The 18,596-nt window shown below is 44.1% G+C and overlaps 1 protein-coding gene across 1 annotated transcript in view; it reads right to left on the bottom strand.

Annotated features, from left to right (window-relative positions):
• Positions 1-16,807: 16,807 nt before the first annotated feature.
• AKAP10 (A-kinase anchoring protein 10) overlaps positions 16,808-18,596 on the bottom strand; it is a 92,934-nt gene continuing 91,145 nt past the window's right edge. Inside the window, exon 15 of the mRNA XM_021694615.1 lies at positions 16,808-17,862. Coding sequence (XP_021550290.1) covers positions 17,857-17,862 — 6 coding nt within the window. The 3' untranslated portion in view covers positions 16,808-17,856. The remainder of the gene's footprint in view (positions 17,863-18,596) is intronic.

Raw genomic sequence — 18,596 nt, 5'->3', positions numbered from 1 at the left:
AACTTTCAGATGTTTTCATGTGATGCTTAGTCACTGTGTTCAGTCATCACTGGATGATGCAAGACATTTGCAAATCAAGTAACGCACTTTAAAGCTTCCCTTGATAAATGTTTTTACTACCCTGTGTCAAATAAACAGCAGGGAGAAGGAAACAAAATACTTGAGAACAGGGATTGAAATAATGACAGCTGGACGAAGACTTGGCTCTTGATAGGCAGCCTGTTATCCTAGGATGACAAAGGAGTTAAAAAATTATATCAATTGGAGCACCTGGCTGGCTCAGTCTATAGAACGCAGGACTCTTAATCACGGGGTTGTGAGTTTGAGCCCCAAGCTGGGGGTAGAGATTACTTAAAGAAAAAAAAAATTCTATCAATCCTGCTCTATGGAGTTTAATAAAAACTATAAAATGGGAGTGGCTAAATAAATAATAAATACATGGAGAACTTTATGTGTTTGGGTTTAATGAGCGATATTACATATTATCAACTATCTATTATCATAGAAGAATCAGCACTTTACAAGATATTGTTGAAGCTGAAGAATCAATTCAATGGTCCTCAAAATGTGGATTCCTGAAGATTCCAGGCCCTTTCAGGGGTTCCGTGAGGTCAGACCATGACGTCTTCCTTGTATTTTCATAAAAATATGAGTTGCCCTTTACGTTGTATTAATATTGGTACTAGCGGTGCAAAAGCCACTTTTCTCGCTAAATTTGTTTTGGAAAACATAGTTATTTTTTATTACAATATGTTATTTGTGTTCACTTACAATGGGCTTATTATTGTTGTTTTTAAATACAGAATAAATTTATTTTGCATTTCTTAGCTTTAATTTTTAATACAGTAAATATATTGGGTCTTGAAGCTAAACAGTTTGAGGACTGCTGGAGTAATTAAGCCATGATAAAAGTGATTAAACATGTAAACCTAAAGACGGGAAACTATGACAAAGGAGTGGGTGAAAGAGAAATAAAGAAATATGGTATGCTATTAGAAATAAAACAGGGGCACCTGGGTGGCTCAGTCGGTTAAGTGTGTGACTCTTGATTTCGGCTCAGGTCATGATCTCAGGGTCATGAGATCGAGCCCCACGTCAGGCTCCTGCTGGGCATGGATTCTCTCTTCCTCTCCCCACCTCTCTCTCTCCCTCTAAATAAGAAAGAAAGAAAGAAAGAAAAGAAAGAAAGAAAGAAAAAACAAAGTATCAACCCCAAGGGAAAATCTTGGTTATTTAATTACATAATAAGGAAATTATTTAATGACAACTACAGTAAACTTTTAAAACTTTCCATTTATTAAATGCTGAAACTTGTTCAAATGATGTTTTGGCCTCATGGATTGAGGACGAACAAAAAGTCATACAATTACATCAACTGATACAATAAGACGTGCCAATAATCTTATATATACTTGATAATAAAGATGTTGAATGTATTTTTTAAATCTCTGAGATTATTACAAGGATTAAGAAAGGATTCAGAGTCATGAACAACATAGTTTATATTTTTTTAAAGATTTTATTTATTTATTTGACACAGAGAGAGAGGGAGAGAGAGCACAAACAGGTGGAGAGGCAAGCAGAGGGAGAGGGAGGGGGAGAAGCAGGATCCCTGCTGAGCAGAGACCCTGATGCGGGGCTCAATCCCAGGACCCTGGGATCATGACCTGAGCCGAAGGCAGACGCTTCACCGACCGAGCCACCCAGGCACCCCAACAACACAGTTAATATTAAGAGACATTTGCTACTTATGAAAAATATTGAAATTATTCTCAAATTAAGAATACTGAGATGCCTTATGACTTTCAATTCAATGGAGAATTCACAAGGAGGGTTTGCTGTATTCCCTATGGTTAAATCATGGTCCAGACAGAGCCCTCATTTAACTAGTGACAGCCGCCACATCAGAGAAATGATCACCCAACAATTTCAAAACATGAACAAATCATTCATGAATTATCAAAGTAATTTAATAAATTATTTATGCTACATCGTATTTGCGCTGGGAAGAAGCTTTGTGGTGTATTGTTTAGCTTACTCAGATAATAAAATGGAATGTTTAATTTATTATTATACTTGTATATGAGCATATAACATTGTTTATATTAAATACTGTTAGATATATTTTTTAAAGATTTTATTTATTTATTTGGCAGAGAGAGACACAGTGAGAGAGGGAACACAAGCAGGGGGAGTGGGAGAGGGAGAAGCAGGCTTCCCACGGAGCAGGGAGCCCGATGCGGGGCTCGATCCCAGGACGCTGGGATCATGACCTGAGCCGAAGGCAGACGCTTAATGACTGAGCCACCCAGGCGCCCCAATACTGTTAGATATTTTTAACATCACCCTGGATACAGAAAAGATTGGGTCCCTGTCCTCAGTAGCCTCTCAAGGATGAATAAAAACTGTTTCAGTAATCTGTTGCCACATTGTAACACTTAGTTGCTTAAAACAAGAAACTTTTTTTTTTTTTTAATTGCTCACCGTTCATTCCATGGGTCAGGAATTTGGATGGGGCCCATCAGGCATAGCTCATCTCTACCCCACATGGTATTGGCTGTGTGGCTTCATTGGGGCTGGAGAATCCAAGACATTTCTCCTGGGTCATGGCTTGGCCAGCTAGGACCTGCTGGAAGCACCAAGACTCTTCTTGTCGGGTGTGCAGGATTCTTTCAGAGAACCCCTCCAGCCACCACCCCCCAAAAGGGTAACACTATCCCAACTTGTGGATTGAGTTTTATCCGCTTTGTGCATGGCATCTTGTGCTCTGCGTTATGTATCCGAGAATCATCCAAGTTGTCATTAGTTCATTCTTGTTGCTTTTCAATACCGCACAGTATGAAGACACCCCAACCTGTGTATCCATTCTGCTATTGATAAGCGCTTAAGTAATGTCCATTACAAACATTACAAACAAAATAGTTTGTCTATTACAAACAGCGCTGCTATGAGCACTCTAGGATATGAATTTTGGTGAATATAGGTATACATTTCTGGTTGGCGTATACCTAGCAGTGGAGTGCCTAGGTCATAGCGTGCATACTCAATGCTGATAGATGCTAAGAAAGTATATTCCAAAATATATTCCAATGTACACCCCACCAGCCAAGTATGAGAGTTCTGGTTGCATCTGTCTTTTTATCATCTGGAGGCTCTGACTTGACAGCCTTAACCTCCTCCTCCTAGAAGGTTGTGAGCTGCATTATATGACCCAAGGAAATCCCACGGGGCTGTTGTCAGGTGCAGAAAGAGCAACCACCTCCCCTCACCCAGAGGGATCCAAATTTCCTGCCAGTTGGTTGGACAGATGATGATCTGAAAACCAGTGGGAGTGAATTTGGGGATGTGGGTGATGGTTTTGTTCTCTTGGTTCCCTCAGAGTCTTGTGGCATCCCCAGACCCTGAATCAGGAGACCAGAATCCACATCCCGATTCCTTCCTGCTCTGTTTCCCCTCACCCTTGTCATCACACACCCCAAATTCAGCTCCGGACACTCTGCAGGCTAGTCACGTCTCAAACGCATCAGCCCCTTCACACCTCTGAGATGTGGTTGCTGTTGTAATCCTTCTGCCTACTGTGACTCTATTCTCCAGCAAAAGCTCTCTAAAGGCCCAACTCAAGTGTCACCTTTCTGGAAAGTTCTCCCACATTCCCCAGTCCTTTCTAGATCTCCTCACGGCAAGTTATCTGTGTCTTGCATCAGGGTCTTTGCATCTGCTGTTCCCTTAGCCTGGAACTCTTTTCCTTTCCCATTTCCCCCTCACCTCCTTCTTGTCTGTTTTACCCCTTTGTCTCTCTAGTGTCTGTCTGCTCTCACTAGAAAGGAGGCTCTGTGGGGGCAAGGATTTGTGTCTGTTTTCTTACTGCTCCAGCCCCTGTGCCTGGAAATGTGTCCGATGAAGGGTAAAGGCTCAGTTTGTTGAATGAATACATTTTGTCTTTTGATTTACTTGTCATGCAGTGGCAGGGGGCTCCCACAAGCCAGAGCAATCTGCTGAAAGCTGAACTAGAATTAGAATTAGAAGCAGCTAATCCTATCTAGAAGGAGTCCAGTGAGGCTAAAATGGAGTTTCGGGTGAATCTGGAAAACGAGTCAGGTGTCCATGAGGAAGGAAGGCTCCTCAGACAAAGTTAGCAGCTTGTGCCCAGATCCAGCAACTGCATAAAGCCTCGTAGGGCTGGGGTATAGGGATTGAGTAAGGGATGAAGAAGATGAAGCCAGAAGGTAAAGAGCAACACAGCCTTTCTTCACTCAACAAACATTTGTTTAATACCTGGACAAGAGAGAGGTTTGGGAGTCATGAGTGAACATGTATGAGACAAAGCAGCGAGAGGGGTTGAGACAAAGAGGAGAGAGGAAGTGGGAGTCATTGAAGCATCTGGTGGGAGGGTACTAAGAAACGTTCCCTGGTCTTCTTGTTTAAAATATTATCTTTACTTATAACAAAAGCAATAGCAGTTCATTGTAGAAAATTATGAAAAGACATCCAGTCTGAGCATAGATACCCATCATTTTTTGCCCCATCTGTGTACAATTTTAGAAAACGAGAGGGATGGTGGTAATGTGTCTATTTTAAGCTATTTTAAAGTTTATTGATATATTCACTTATGTAGATTTCCCCCCCAAAATTATAGAGTATTACGCTATACGTGCTGGCATTTTGTTTTCCTACTCTTTTAAAGTTTTCTTCTAATTTTGCTCACCTCCCTCTCCTTCCTCTTTCATAAGACACATGTCAGCAACCTGTTATAGATTTTCCCCAGGCAACTACAACCACATAGAAACTTATTTAAACAGATGCTTATAAATACGTATGTGGATAACACCCTTCCTGTATATGTCAGAGTTTGACAAACATGGGAACACACAGTAGACACTTTTCCTGCATTTTGCTATTCTTAGGTTATGACCTGATAGAATTCCTTCAAGTTAACCAGAGCCAATCTAGTTACCTCCTTTTTCATGGTTGCATAATATTCCACAGTGTGTGAGGAGGAAAACAAAGGCAGGAAGAATGTAACCAAAAGAGGATCATCTTACAACATGTGGCCCCCTGATGCACATCTGAGCCATGCGGGACACGGCATTCCTACAGGGTCTCACGACTAATGTTTTACTGATAGTAAACGGTAATCTTGTCTTGACAATAGCCAGACCTCCAAGGTCCTGTAAACTTCACTTTCAACATACACAAATTCCCCAGATATTTTCTTATCCCAAACCCCCTAACTAACTGATCGGTCCCTCCTCACAATCACAAGTGCACTTCTTTCTGCCCTCGGGTCCTGTCCCCGTGTTTTAATAAAAGTACCTTTTTGCCCCGTGAAACTTTGTCAAGAATTCTCTCTTGACTGTCATGCTCAATGACCCCGCATCAGCGTGGATGCACCGGAAGATATTCAATCACCCTCTGCTGTTGGACATTCACTGTTCCCTGTCGTGTGTGTGTGTGTGTGTGTGTGTGTGTATGTGTGTATTTGCCACTATAAATCATGCTACATTACATCTATACTTTATGTATCAAGGCTTTTACTTCTTGGAATAGATTGCCAGGAATGTGATTGCTAGGTCTAAGGACATATGAACTTTTTTCGTTTTAAAGATTTTATTTATTAGAGAGAGAGAGAGAGTGCTCATAAGGGCAGAGGGAGAGGGAGAAGCAGACACCCCGCTGAGCAGGGAGCCCAATGTGGGGCTTGATCCCAGGACCTTGGGATCCTGACCTGAGCTGAAGGCAGATGCTTAACCTGAGCCACCCAGGCGCCCCAGATATATGAATCTTTAACTGTAATGGATTTTTCCAGACTGCTTTCCTAAAATGCTACCACAGTTGCCATTTCTACCTCTTTAGTGTTTTCCACTCTCATGGCAATAAAATGATGTTTCGTTTTTCTCTAATGTGATTTTTCCTAGAAACTAAGGAGCCCGCACATCTTTTCGTGTACTTGTAGACCATTTGGATTTGCTTTTTTGGTGATTTAATACTTATGTGTCAATGGCAATGTGTCAGAGCTCTTCATGGAACTATATCACACACACACACACACATGCACACAGAGACTTTGTCATTTGCCTTGAAAATATTGTTTTTCCAAATCTATAATTTATGTATTGGCTTAGTTTACGGTGTTCCTCAAAACACATTTTTAGGGCGCCTGGGTGGCTCAGTTGGTTAAGCGACTGCCTTCGGCTCAGGTCATGATCCTGGAGTCCCGGGATCGAGTCCCGCATCGGCTCCCTGCTCGGCAGGGAGTCTGCTTCTCCCTCTGACCCTCCTCCCTCTCATGCTCTCTGTCTCTCATTCTCTCTCTCGCAAATAAATAAAATCTTAAAAAAAAAAAACAACACATTTTTAATTTTCAAACATGGATTTCTTCCCCTCCCCTCTCCCCCCCCCCCCCCACCATCCTCTGGGTTTCCAGTGTGAGTAGGGAAGTGGGGTTTTTTTTGTTTGTTTTTTACATTTGATTTTTTAATCCATCTGAAATTTATCTTTTCCTAAGGTAAAAAACGAAAATTTAACAACTTGCTCTTATTAAATAAGGCATCTCTGTTTTATGATGTCTCTGTCATTCCTTCTGCTTCTATCCGCTGTGTTGGGCCCTAGGATGACCACGACGGAGGTGTGCATAACTGATGTTTTGTAGCATGGCTATGTGGATAGAGGGTTGGCTCTGAGACTCAGAGTTCAAAACCATCACAATGGCTCACAACAGAGTTCATGCAAGATGTCTTAGGGGCACCTGGCTGGCTCAGTGGGTGGAGCATGCAACTTTTGATTTTGGGGTTGTGAGTTCGAGCCCCACGTTGGGTGTGGAGATTACTTAAAAAAATAAAATCTTAAAAAAAATGTCTTAGGGAAAAAATATGACTCCCAAGACCATAAAGTTGAGCATATCTGAAGAAATCCCATTCCAATCAGATAGGGGCTCGGAACCTTAGAAGAATAAAAAGGTGGAATCAAGGAGACAGTGGAGGAAGAGGAGATATTGGTTGAGATTTTAGTTGCCTTGATGTGGGCGATTGTCTCCAATGCCATTGCCCTGGATCAGCAGATGACCTTGGTTCCAATTGCAGCTCACTCAGTATCCCTGGAGATCTGGCTTCCTATGTGGCTTTACGGTGGCGAGTCATGTCATGATCTTCAGACACAGCATTCTAGCCCACATATTCATTCATTCAACAAGGATTTATGAGTGAACCAAACTGACAAGGTGTCTTCACTCAGGAAGCTTATTCCCTGGTGGGGGAAGTAGACCATAAATAGGATCAATAAAAGAAGATGTTAGCTAGTGATAGGTACGAAGGAGAAAACAAAATCTAGGAAGGGAGGTAGGAAATATGGTCTTTTAAAAAGATGACCAGGAATGGCTCCACTGAGAAGGTGACATCTGAGTAAAGACCTGAAGGGAAGGAAGGTGTGATCCATGCAGGTATTTAGAGGGAGAGCATCCCAAGTGCAGAAGCCCTGAGGCAGGAGCATGCCTTTAGCCCAGAGTGGCTGGAGCTGGTGAACCAGGGGGAGGGTGATTGAAGATGATGCCACAGAGTCAATAGGCCAGATGCTATAGAGTCTCAGAGGTCATTATAAGGACTCTGGCTTTTCCCCTGGTCAGATCGGAAGCCTTTGTAAGGTTTTAAACAAAAGAACAACACCACTGCAGCAAAACTGAGCAGAAGGTTGTCCCCACCCCTAGAAGAACGTGTAATTAATGACATAATCACACTGTAATATAAATGTATCAGATCGACACGCTGTGCCCCTTAAACTTACATAATGTTATATGCTAACTATATCTCAATTTAAAAAATGGAGCCGAGGGTCGTCTGGGTGGCTCAGTCGGTTAAGCGTCTGCCTTCGGCTCAGGTCGTGATCCCAGGGTCTTGGGATCAAACCCCGCATTTGGTTCTCTGATCAGCCGGGAGCCTGCTTCTCTCTCTGCCCCTCCCCTGCCCGGCTCGTGCTCTCTCTCTCTTTCTCTCTCTCTCTCTGAAATAAATAAATAAAGTGTTAAAAAAATGGACCAGGAAGTGCAGAGATTTTGCACATATATCCCGTTCCCCCATGTGCACATCCTCCCCAAATGTCCACATCCAGCACCAGAGTAGGACATTTGGTGCAACTAATAGGCCTTCGTCGGCACACCATTATTCCTCAGAGCCCATAGTTTACATTAGCGTTCACTCCTGGTGTGGCACACTCCGTGGGGTTTGCACAAACGTCAAGGTTGAGAAAAGTTCCCCTCTATTCCTGGTTTGCATGAATGGGTGTTGGATTTTGCCAAATGCTCTTTCCGGTTTCCTTTTTGACAGTTGAGCTTTTTCTAATAAATCAATAAATCGGTCCTCTGGTGTATATCTCTGGGAACTGGGTTGATGCGACCTGTTCTTGAGAGAATCTCTCAGCCTGACCTCTGGATGCTCATGAAATCGGGGTTGTGTGAGTTCTCTGGAGGAGGCTCCCCTCGTAAAGCCTTAGGGAGGACAGCGGGGCTGCCGGCTTCTCCTGATGTCCCTGCTCCTAGTCAAAGCAGTGCTGAGGGCTAACCTCAGACCCACAACCTCCACGAGCTTCCTTCCCGAGAGGCCTGGAGTCTCAGGGCTGTGGCTGACCTCAGGCAACACAGAAGGGATTGCTTTGGGCCCCGCGGTCAGGACAGAATGTTCACTTCCTCCTGAGTTGGGGGAAGACGTCAGATCAGCAGTTCTCACCACAGTGGGGAGAGGAGAAGGAAAACTCCTTTTTCCGGTGCTGGCAACCACACAACCCCAGTAAATCCTCACGATCAGAGACGCCTCGAACGAGGAACCAAGGGCCTGCGTGACCTGCTGGATCTACGCTATGGCAGCAGCTTCGGAAGTAAGATTTTCGAAGAGGGTCTTTCTTTGTAATAATCTAAAGAAAACCAACTCTTCACCGTCTTCTTCATAATACATCATCAGGACCTTTTGATTGCATTACCAAAGGTTTCTCGAATCGGTGGACTTCTTTCTCTCTCTGCCACCACCAGCTGCTGAAGAATCATTATCTTCATTTCTGTAGATGATACAGAGGCCCAGAGAGGTGAGGGAAATGCTGAAGATCCCACAGCAAGGATGCAGCACAATACGGGATAGAACCTGTTTTCATGCCAACAGCACAGTGCGGATAAGATCTGGCCTCCTTGGTGTGGCTTTTTCTACCAGCCTGAGGTTTGGACAAGTGGTGTAGTTCTCAGACTTCTTCATTTTGGCAACCCTTCATGCTCTATTGGTGGATCTTGTGCTTTGAAAATGAATCTCTTACCTATGCATGGTTTGGCTCATCACACCTTGGTCATTTGGGAAACGGTTCATTGGGTTATGCAGATCCTCCAAATGTTGACACATTTCATCAGACGGTATCCAAAAAAAAAAAAAAAAAAAAAAAACCCCAAAAGAATCTGTTAATCCGCTCGCGACAGAAATGCCTTGTAAGCATGGGAGGCTCTCCAGCTCACGGTGGCAAAGACCAGTTCTCCAAAATTCTAAATTTTGCCTGAAAACTCACATTTTTATCCTTGGCAATAAATGTTGTCAGTGTTTTCTTCTCAAAGCCGTAGGCTTGCTTCTCTCGTTTTCGAGAAAACGTCTTTTAAAGAGCTAGGTCTTTAATACCCAGGTCTCTAATACCCAGTTAGTCAGCTGTTTGTTCTGTAGCCGGTTCTGCTAACAACCCAAACAATTGCATAAGTGCTTTTCCTGGAGGCTACTGTCATATTCGCTGTGCAGAAGTGTTTTATCGGTACTTCCCATTTTGTCCCCCGTGATATTAAAAAACATGTACTTGAGGGTTGAGATTTAATAAAATTAATAATTGTTACTGCTTCACCAACGACACTCTTATGGGAAACTTTTTTTTTTTTTTTTTTAGGACAGGTGCATGATAGTGAAGAATACAGACTGCTGGTCCAGTTTGGTGTCACTGTCCAGATTCCTGGAATGGTGCCGGAAGTTTCACCCACCATTGTGTTTGCCTTGTCAGTGTAAATATTCACATGGTGGAAAAGGTACTTAATGTCTTAGTGTTATTATGATACATAATTTTGAGCCTGCAGACCTCCTGAAAGGGTCTTAGGGCAGTCAGGCACTTGTGAATCAGACCTTAGGAATTGCTGGACTAGTATAAGAGAGTGACATCTCAACATCAGCCTCTTGCCAGGAGCAGGTAGCAGGGACCCATCCCTTCAAGCTCTAAGGAATAGGACGACTTAGTCCTGATTCTGGGTATATGGGCCTGGAAGACCATTAGCTGGGGCTCATTTAAAGCAAGTTTTTTTTTTTTTTTTTTTCCCTTTCCTCCAGCATCTCCTGGGCCATGCTCTGTGGATCAACCCCGGCTCTTCCCTGGGAAGAGCTCACTCATATCTGGTGAAGCCGACCGGCCCAGAACCAACCCTCCATGACATCATATTGGAAGATGTGTGAGAACGTGCTCCAGGGAACTCAGACAGACTGGGCACCAGGGAAGGTTTTTGGAATAAGAGGCAGAGGAGGAAGTGAGCCAGCTTTTAGAGGCGAGAAGGACTTCTTTAGGCAGGGTGTGGGGGAGGACATTTTAAACTGTAGGCATTGCTTGAGCAAAGGCACAGGCTCAGAGGCGTGAAAGCCCACTGAAGAAAGGGTGCAAAGAAGTATGGCTTAAAGTCTGGTGTTCCAAGATCAAGGCAGCTAGATCAGTCAGGGTGTTAAATGCTACATAAGGAACTTGGAATTTATTCAGCGGCAACAGGGAGTTCATTAATGATATAGGTGACCTTGTATTTAAGGCAAATCCCTATTTTCCTAATGAAAACATTTTTAAAAATTAAGGGATCAATCCAGATAAATTTAAACTCTTAGGAACGTCGATGAAATAGTCAGATGTCAAATTATAATATTTAATTTATTTAGTTACACATGCATATTTAAAATAACATTATATACAATAATACATTAATACAAAATATTGCTTTCCCCCCCCATTCTTACATGTCAAGTAACAATTTTATTCAAAGTCTCTACATGCATCTTGGACATCAATGTCTTCATCATATCCAGAGCCACTTTCTTCAAATATATATCCTTCAATTGCATCTAAGTTGTCTGAGATGCAGCATTTAAAAATACTTGTCTGACACTGTCACTGGAAAGTTTGATCCAAGTCACCAACGTTAGGACGGTTCTCCCCCCACCCTCAACTTATCATGTAGGTGCAAGTTTATAATCCTTACAACAAAAGTATTCACTTATTGCTTTTGAAGTTGCTCTTTGAAAGGCTGGTTTACAAAACCGAACTCTTGTAATAGTGAGGGCACACTCCTGGAATGATTACGAAGGTTCTTCCCACCTCTCTTTTCACCCATTCCACTAGGAGTCTATAACATTTCTTGCATCGTTTGTGGTTATGGTGGGCTAAAATGTGAGGAGAGACCAAGCAGAGGTAGTAGAGCAGTTGCAGGAGATGACAAGACCTAGTTACGGGTGAGACTGAAGAGTAAAATACGTTCTTGAGAACGAAGAAGGCCAAAGAGCTCTAAGTTGGGTTGCCGGGTGGATCATCATGATGGACAGTCAAGTGTCTTGGGGGTGGGAATGAAGCAGTGATGCATCAAGGACTTGGCAAAAGATAGCTGGGCGTGTCCTGGAGCCGGGTAGGGGCAGCCTCCCGACGTGGCAACGGAGGATGTGGAGCAAGGATATGGAAACAGCACTGGCCAGCAGTGGGCAGTCATGCCAATATGCCAATATGGAGTCCTGGTCCAGTTGCGGGGGGAAGGGGGAGTGTCGGGACTGGGAAGAAAGGGTATCTTGAGGCAAGAGATACATGCAGAATGGACACGCTCTGGAGGAAGACTGAGATGATCAGGAAGTCTGTGAATCACAAAGAGGGGTCCACCTAGACTGCCCCCAACGGTTTCTCGTGCTCTCCCATAACACTCATCGCACGCATAGTCATTGTTTTCTAGACTGCAAGGAGGACAGGCAACATGTGTTCTGAGGACTGCTGTACCCCCAGTAACTAGAAGAGGCATATAACAGGTCCCCAGGAAACATGTGCTGAAGGAAGAAACGGGGAGGAGGGAGATGAAGAGGGGCAGAAAGGAAGAACAAGGTACCAGTGTCCTATGGGAGGGACTTAAAAAGAAGGACAGCAAGGGAGACGGGTCAGGAAAGGCATGGTCAAGACCTTAGAGGGCAGTTGGCATCAAGGAGCTGGGGGACACACTTGAAGGAAATGGACCAGACAGGGATTGCACCCAAGATTCCACTGGGGCCTTGGGTGTGATCCCAACAGCCCAAAGTCTCGGCCCTGGAAGAACATGTCAGGAGCACTGCCCGGCAAAGGCACGGGGCATAGGGTGGGCAGAAAGTGGGGAGGAGACCGTGGGGCTGAGACTAGACTGTGGCTTCTTCTAAGCCTTACCCCAGCAGGAGACACTTGCCTCGATGGTCTCAGACCTGCTCAGTGACTGAGACAGTGGGGTGGCGTTTGGGTGTTTGTTTTGGCGTTAACATCTGAATACTAATAAAGGATACGTGTGCTTGTTTTGGTGACTCACGAGTAATAAGCCTCAAATTCCATTTCTGTGTAGCATGGGCATTTCCAATAAAAGGGAATGAAAATATTCAGTTCCCAATTTGCAGGAACAATTGGAAGGCAGTGATTCTCAAAAGTCTGGTCTCTGATTCTCTGGTCTGGTCTCAAAAGCAGCAGTAGCATCACCAGGAAATGTGTTAAAAATGCTAATTCTCAGCCCTTACCCCAGACCGATCAAATCGGAACCGGGGTTAGGCCCAGAAATCCATGGTTTAACAAGTTTCTCCAGGGGATCCTGATGCATGTGAAAGTTTAAGAACTGCTGCTTTAAAGCAATGGATGGAATGTTTTAAAGCCACGGTCCCCTTTTCTGGAAACCTTCAGCATCTGCTAGTCTTTAATGAGTACCAACAAGCAGCACAATGAGAGGAGAGCCGAAGGCGACTTACGACAGAGCAGGGTGGTGGGTAAGAGAGCAGGTTCACTGCCTGGATTGGCTTCCTTGGCCTCTGGAGCCTCAGCCTCCCTCATATGAGGGGAAGAGTAGGTACTTACATTTCCAGTGCCTGGCACAGTGTTAAGTACTCAGTTCTGCTGCTTGTTGTCATTATCATGAAAGCAGAACTCAGAAAGAGCTGGTCACCTCATGGAATCAGCTCAGTCGCTAGCTAGCTTCTTCCAAGGCTGGGATTTTGTCTCACGTGCAGGTAGTAATTTTACACTACTAGCCTTCTCGTTTCTGAGAATTCACATTTCCCCAAGCTCTGCAGAGAGCCCCCAGGGGGCTGAGACTGAGCCTTTGGCCTCCTCTTAGCCTACCCCACTCCGAGAGACTTGCTTGATGGACTCAGACATCAGGTGCCGCCCCTTGTCGTCAGCCAGGTGCTCAACACCTGAGTGTTCTCGTTTTGCAGGGAGTAAATGGAATGGCGGGGCAGCCAGTCCTCGAGGGGTGGGTGCTCTCGGAAGAGCGACCCCTCCGTAGGCCCCTTCTACCCTGTGGGTCTCCTTTACGGGTCAGGAAAGCCTAGTGACCCCCTGCAGGGCTCTATAAGGAAGGGGTGTTAAATCATAGGCTCAAAAGGCTATCTTGAGTCCAAAAATACCAGCAATCATAGATGGAGCTCCAACTTCTATCTCCTCCTCAGGAGAATGGAAGCTCCGGGCGGCCCAGAAGTTTGTCTTATTTCCCGTGTCCCTGCACTGTAAACAGAGCCCGGCACTTGGTAGACATTAAAATACTTTGGAATGGGCAAACATTTGCTAAACCAGTGGCTCTGTCGTTAGAAGGAACAAAATGTTAAGAGGAGGGAACCGAAGGTGTGGGTGGAGCGCACTGGGTTCTGGTGAGCACACCAGAGCTACGCACAGTGTGGAGGCCCATGGTGCTGTTTGGCTAGGGCCTTTCCACGAGTTGCATGGTGGGCAGGACTCTTACTGTGACTAGGCAGAGGCCAGCCGGGGATCATCTAGGGGGTGAGCCTGAAGACACATTCAAGATGGGGGACTCAAGATACCTGAAGTCAGGGGAGATGCCGGTCACCACAATCCTATCTGCTCCTTGGCAATTCCCAGCTTTCTCTGAGCTGAACTTAAGCCCACTTTTTCTAGGCACCTTGCGTGCCCACCACAGGCTCAGAGGGCCCAGCTGCCCCGGCCTGCGCTCATGAACACAGGCTACAACCAAGCAGCAGTGGTGTAGGCGTCTCGGCGGTGCCTGGGGGTGGGGGGGTGGGGGTACTACCACCCTTGGGCAAGGGGCTTAATTATTCCAGGTGAGTTCGGACACCCTCGTTGTCCCAGAGAAGGCGGTTTGAGGGGAACATACTGAGGAAATAATTTGGTTGCATTAAGTTACTAAGGCAGAAATACTCACTACCCTGTGTGACAGGCAAGCAGATGAACTTCCTCCTCCCTGAGCATGAAGGTCTGGCTTTTGCTCATACGGATTCCTCCAACACTCGCTACGCCATGGCCATTTCCACCTGTCCCAAACCCACAGAATACCATACTTCTTACTCCCAGCCATTCCCAACCCTGCCCAAGCAGAGAGGCCTATTAAGTGCCCACAGCGCTTATCTATGAGGGGCCTCATGAGGTAATTATTAGTGTGGGTCTCCTAAGTTCGGAACCTTGAGGGTTTCGCTGAGATTTATTCCCACTTACGGTTCCAGCCAAAGGACAGAAGTCTTGCCTAGTCCACAGAAGTGGTCAGCAGGTACCTATTTTGTAGTAATCACTGCCCTCCATCATTTGAAGATTATCAGTTACTCATTGATAGAAATGCCCTCTATTTCTGGGTTTATTATAGTTGCTAAAAGCGGGAATGGGGTTTATCCTTTGGAAGGATGTTGGGAAGCATGAAAAGGCCCTGGTCCAGAAGGCCTGAGTTCTAACGGTGACTATCCCCACAGCAGGCTAAAGACCTACCCTTTTCCTGGGCCTGAGTAACTCCTCACTATAAAAACGAGGGAGTGTCTTTTAGCTCCATTAGTTGAGGATTCCATTTTGAGAGAATTTACAAAATGACCAAAGGTTTGCTAAAGAAAAATTCTCCCGAATGTAGGGGTATTTTGCAAACATGCTAAGGACGCATGATCATGATAAGTTAATTAGAACAGTCTGGTAGTACTTTCGTCAAGGTCCTTTTGGTTGCATGTCATAAAAAGTCACTTCAGACTGATTTTGTAGGAATGAGGGCAGGGTCAGTGTGAGTCAGGCGGGTACCCCCAAACAGTATGAGCAGAGAGAGAGAGGTCAGCTGCTTCAGCAGGTGCTTAGTTACGAGTACTTAAAACAAGGTCGTCTGTAATTGTCTACAATTCAGAGTGACTTTCCCTCCAAATTCCTACCGAACTCGTCACAGCTCCAGAAATGTGCATTACTTACCTTACATAAAGCTCTACCGAATACTGAAAAACCCAAGTTGAAAAAGTTACAAAAAGTTGCTCCCTGTTTTATTGCTCTTCGCTGGACTTGGCTGACATTTGCTTTTTACTTTCCTCAAATCTTACAGGAGTGAAGACATGGCAAGTTACAAACGGTACCCCTTTTGCACTAACATCTTTTCCAACAGTTTGCGTTGAGATCAGCAACATGGTAAAAACGGATGCTCAACGGATTCCTCGAGTCTATGAAAATCCTGCCGAGGCCTCATATTTTGTGGGCGTACTGCATAGAGCCTGGAACTCAGTGGTGCTCAAAGTCAGGCTCAATCCAATTCCAATTTTAATGTAAGTACAAGGATCATACTTCCGATCAAATATTAAATTCGGCTAATAACTGCAGGCCACAATCTGCTTCTGTGTCCCACAGCAGGTGGGGCAGAAGAAAGTAACCAAGTCTCCAACTTGCTATTCTTCTCTTTATAAGAACCTTACGACTACGGACATATCTAGCTCAGAAGCACAAAACGTATACAAAGAAACTACTACGTATTAACTGAAAGCACGAGTTTAAACAGCCTAGAGTCTTACAGAAATTGTTATTGCAAAACATGCTCAGGCAGCAAGAGTCACCCAAAACCACATTTTATTCTATGACCTTTATATTGCTTTTCTGTTACTTAAAGGTTGAAGCAAAGTGAAAGGATGGAAATATTTTGTTAAAAGAACAAAATGCGTTAAATCACAGCAAATACACCTCATAAAACCTCAGGTCTACGCCGTACACTCCAAACACAAGGCTAAGTCCAGGAGTGGCTCATGTCTGGGTTTTTGTAAAGCAAATGGACATATTTGGAAGAATCAACACATTTCAGTAGAAGGACCGTAAGTGCCCTGAAAGCAGAAAGTTGACACAATTTTAAATATAATTCTCATATATATATATATTTAAAATCAAACACAATTAAATAGAATATGGTTTAAGTACATGAATACTTCGCTTTAGAAGAATAACAGAGGTGGTACATAGTACCAAAAACTTATACACAGCCTTTTTGCTTCTTCTGTTGATGAAACAGTGAGCCTCTATACAATCACATATTGCAATGAAATAAATTCTCTATTCATTCAAGACTTTCTCAAGGACAGAGGTGATTAATAATTATATATTTATATATATATATATAGATCTTTTTTTTTTTTTGCAAAGTCTGAGCAAAAGCAGTAACACCTAAGAGAACGTTCTTCCCCCTCAGTCACGTGCAGTGAAGAAGCATTGGCCTCGCCTGGCCGGTGGACTGTGCTTGCCGGCGGGGTGGCCCTGCTCATGGCAGCGAGGCCCGCGCCCACTAGCTGACCGAGTGGGAGTGCAGTGAGGGAGTCTCCTACTCTCCTGAAGACAGAACGCAAAAAGGCCACCAGCTGCACACTTCCCAGCTCATAGCAAAGAAAGGAGAGGCGGTCAAGGTTGAGCATTTTTCCTGCCTCCTCCCACCCCAACGCTTGCTTGCCAATCTTAAAAAAAAAAGAAAAGAAAAAACAAAACAAAAACCATACAATCTAGGTATAAACATTTGTCCAAGATACCACAGGGGGAAACTGGAGTGATTGTTACTCTTCCTTCTTTTCCACATGTACTCTGAAGGAAAAGTTAAGTAACTTGGAGCAGAGTATTCCAGAAGAGCAAGTCTTCACGCTCAATATAAAGGAGACTCATCTTTTTGTTAAGCAGGGGAGACTGGTTTTCAGTATATTGCATCTCAGGAGCAATTAAAATGTGAGAATTGCATACTGTCACCAAAGGGAAGGGCAATGTCACAGAGACTTGACCTGTCGGCTAGCTTCCTTCCACATTAATGCCTCTGTGGAGGAAGACTGCCAGGGAGCCCTCGCCCTGTTCTGCTGAAGGAGAACAACCCACTAGCACCGTACCGCCGCTCTGAGCTGCCTGGCTCTCGGAGGGGCTGACTCACCTGTGTGTTTAGGAGGCCAAAGCAAAGCACTTCTGGTACCTGCTTTAGGATACTCGTAGGGCTGGGCCACTGCTACAGAATGTGCATCAGATATCAGCTCTACGCTCATCTACCTCCCACAGTCTGTGGTCCCTGTCTATTCCAGTGGACTAAAACTCTTTCATAAATGGGTTATTGCCATTGGAAAGCTATTAATTTTCTAGTAATGTAAACAATACCACTTTGTCTCTTTAGGACTTTCACTGTGTGAACATCATGTGCAGCAAATATGTCTACATGTCACTCTGCTTAGGATGGAAGTCTAGGATTGTCTGCCATTCTTTCTTGGGAACAACAGTGATATATCAGTGAAAAGAAATACAGTGCTTTGTTTTCATTGGCTGTGTTGAAGAATCCAACCAAAGGAAAAAAGTTCTCTTATTTTTCAAAAGCAGATTTCCTTTATCTCAGGTCTTGAGTCATAGCTGAAAAAAAGAAAAAGAAAAAGGTAAGGCACATTTTTATAACCAGTGACACATTATCATTACAGATTAAGAAGGGCACCAACACTTAGTGTTTACTACATACCAGCACTTATGACAGCCAGGATCTGACTACAATCTTGAGGTAAAACGCTAGAATTATCTTCATTTACATATGAATGAACAGAAGCTTAAAAAGGTCAACTAACTCACCCTAATGTTATGCAACGACGACTGGCACCCAGATCTGCTTTTATCTTTCCCTTCTGGCAACAGATATTAGAACAAAATAGCTACTCTTTGATAGAGTAATTCTGTTTCTAGGAATTAACCATGGAGCATAGAATTATACACGCACACATTCATTCAAGTATTGTTTGTAACAGGGAAAAACCCAAAACAACTTAAATGACAATCCACAGGGGATTCATTAAATCAGGAGAGCCATAATACAAAATACTCCAACACCTTTAGAAAGAAAAAAAAGAACTCGGATTTCTAGCCACCTCACACCAGGTTCCTGAGGCGGAGACGCCTTATTCACAGCACTGGGGAGGAAACAAACATCCCAGGAAACAAGGTCCTTGGGACCTATACACATGAAACAATTCAGAAATGCTGTGAGGTAGTTTATGTTAAATGCCCAAGTACATTTTATAGACAAGCGTAAAGTAGGACATTCAAAGCAGAGAGGCTTCAACATGGGCTAGACAGGCTGGGTATTCTTTCATGGAAAT

The sequence above is a fragment of the Neomonachus schauinslandi genome, chromosome 15 (assembly GCF_002201575.2).
Source record: "Neomonachus schauinslandi chromosome 15, ASM220157v2, whole genome shotgun sequence".
Taxonomy (NCBI): Eukaryota; Metazoa; Chordata; class Mammalia; order Carnivora; family Phocidae; genus Neomonachus; species Neomonachus schauinslandi.
Note: the sequence above shows the minus strand (reverse complement) of the source record. Positions and strands in the feature narration are given on the sequence as shown.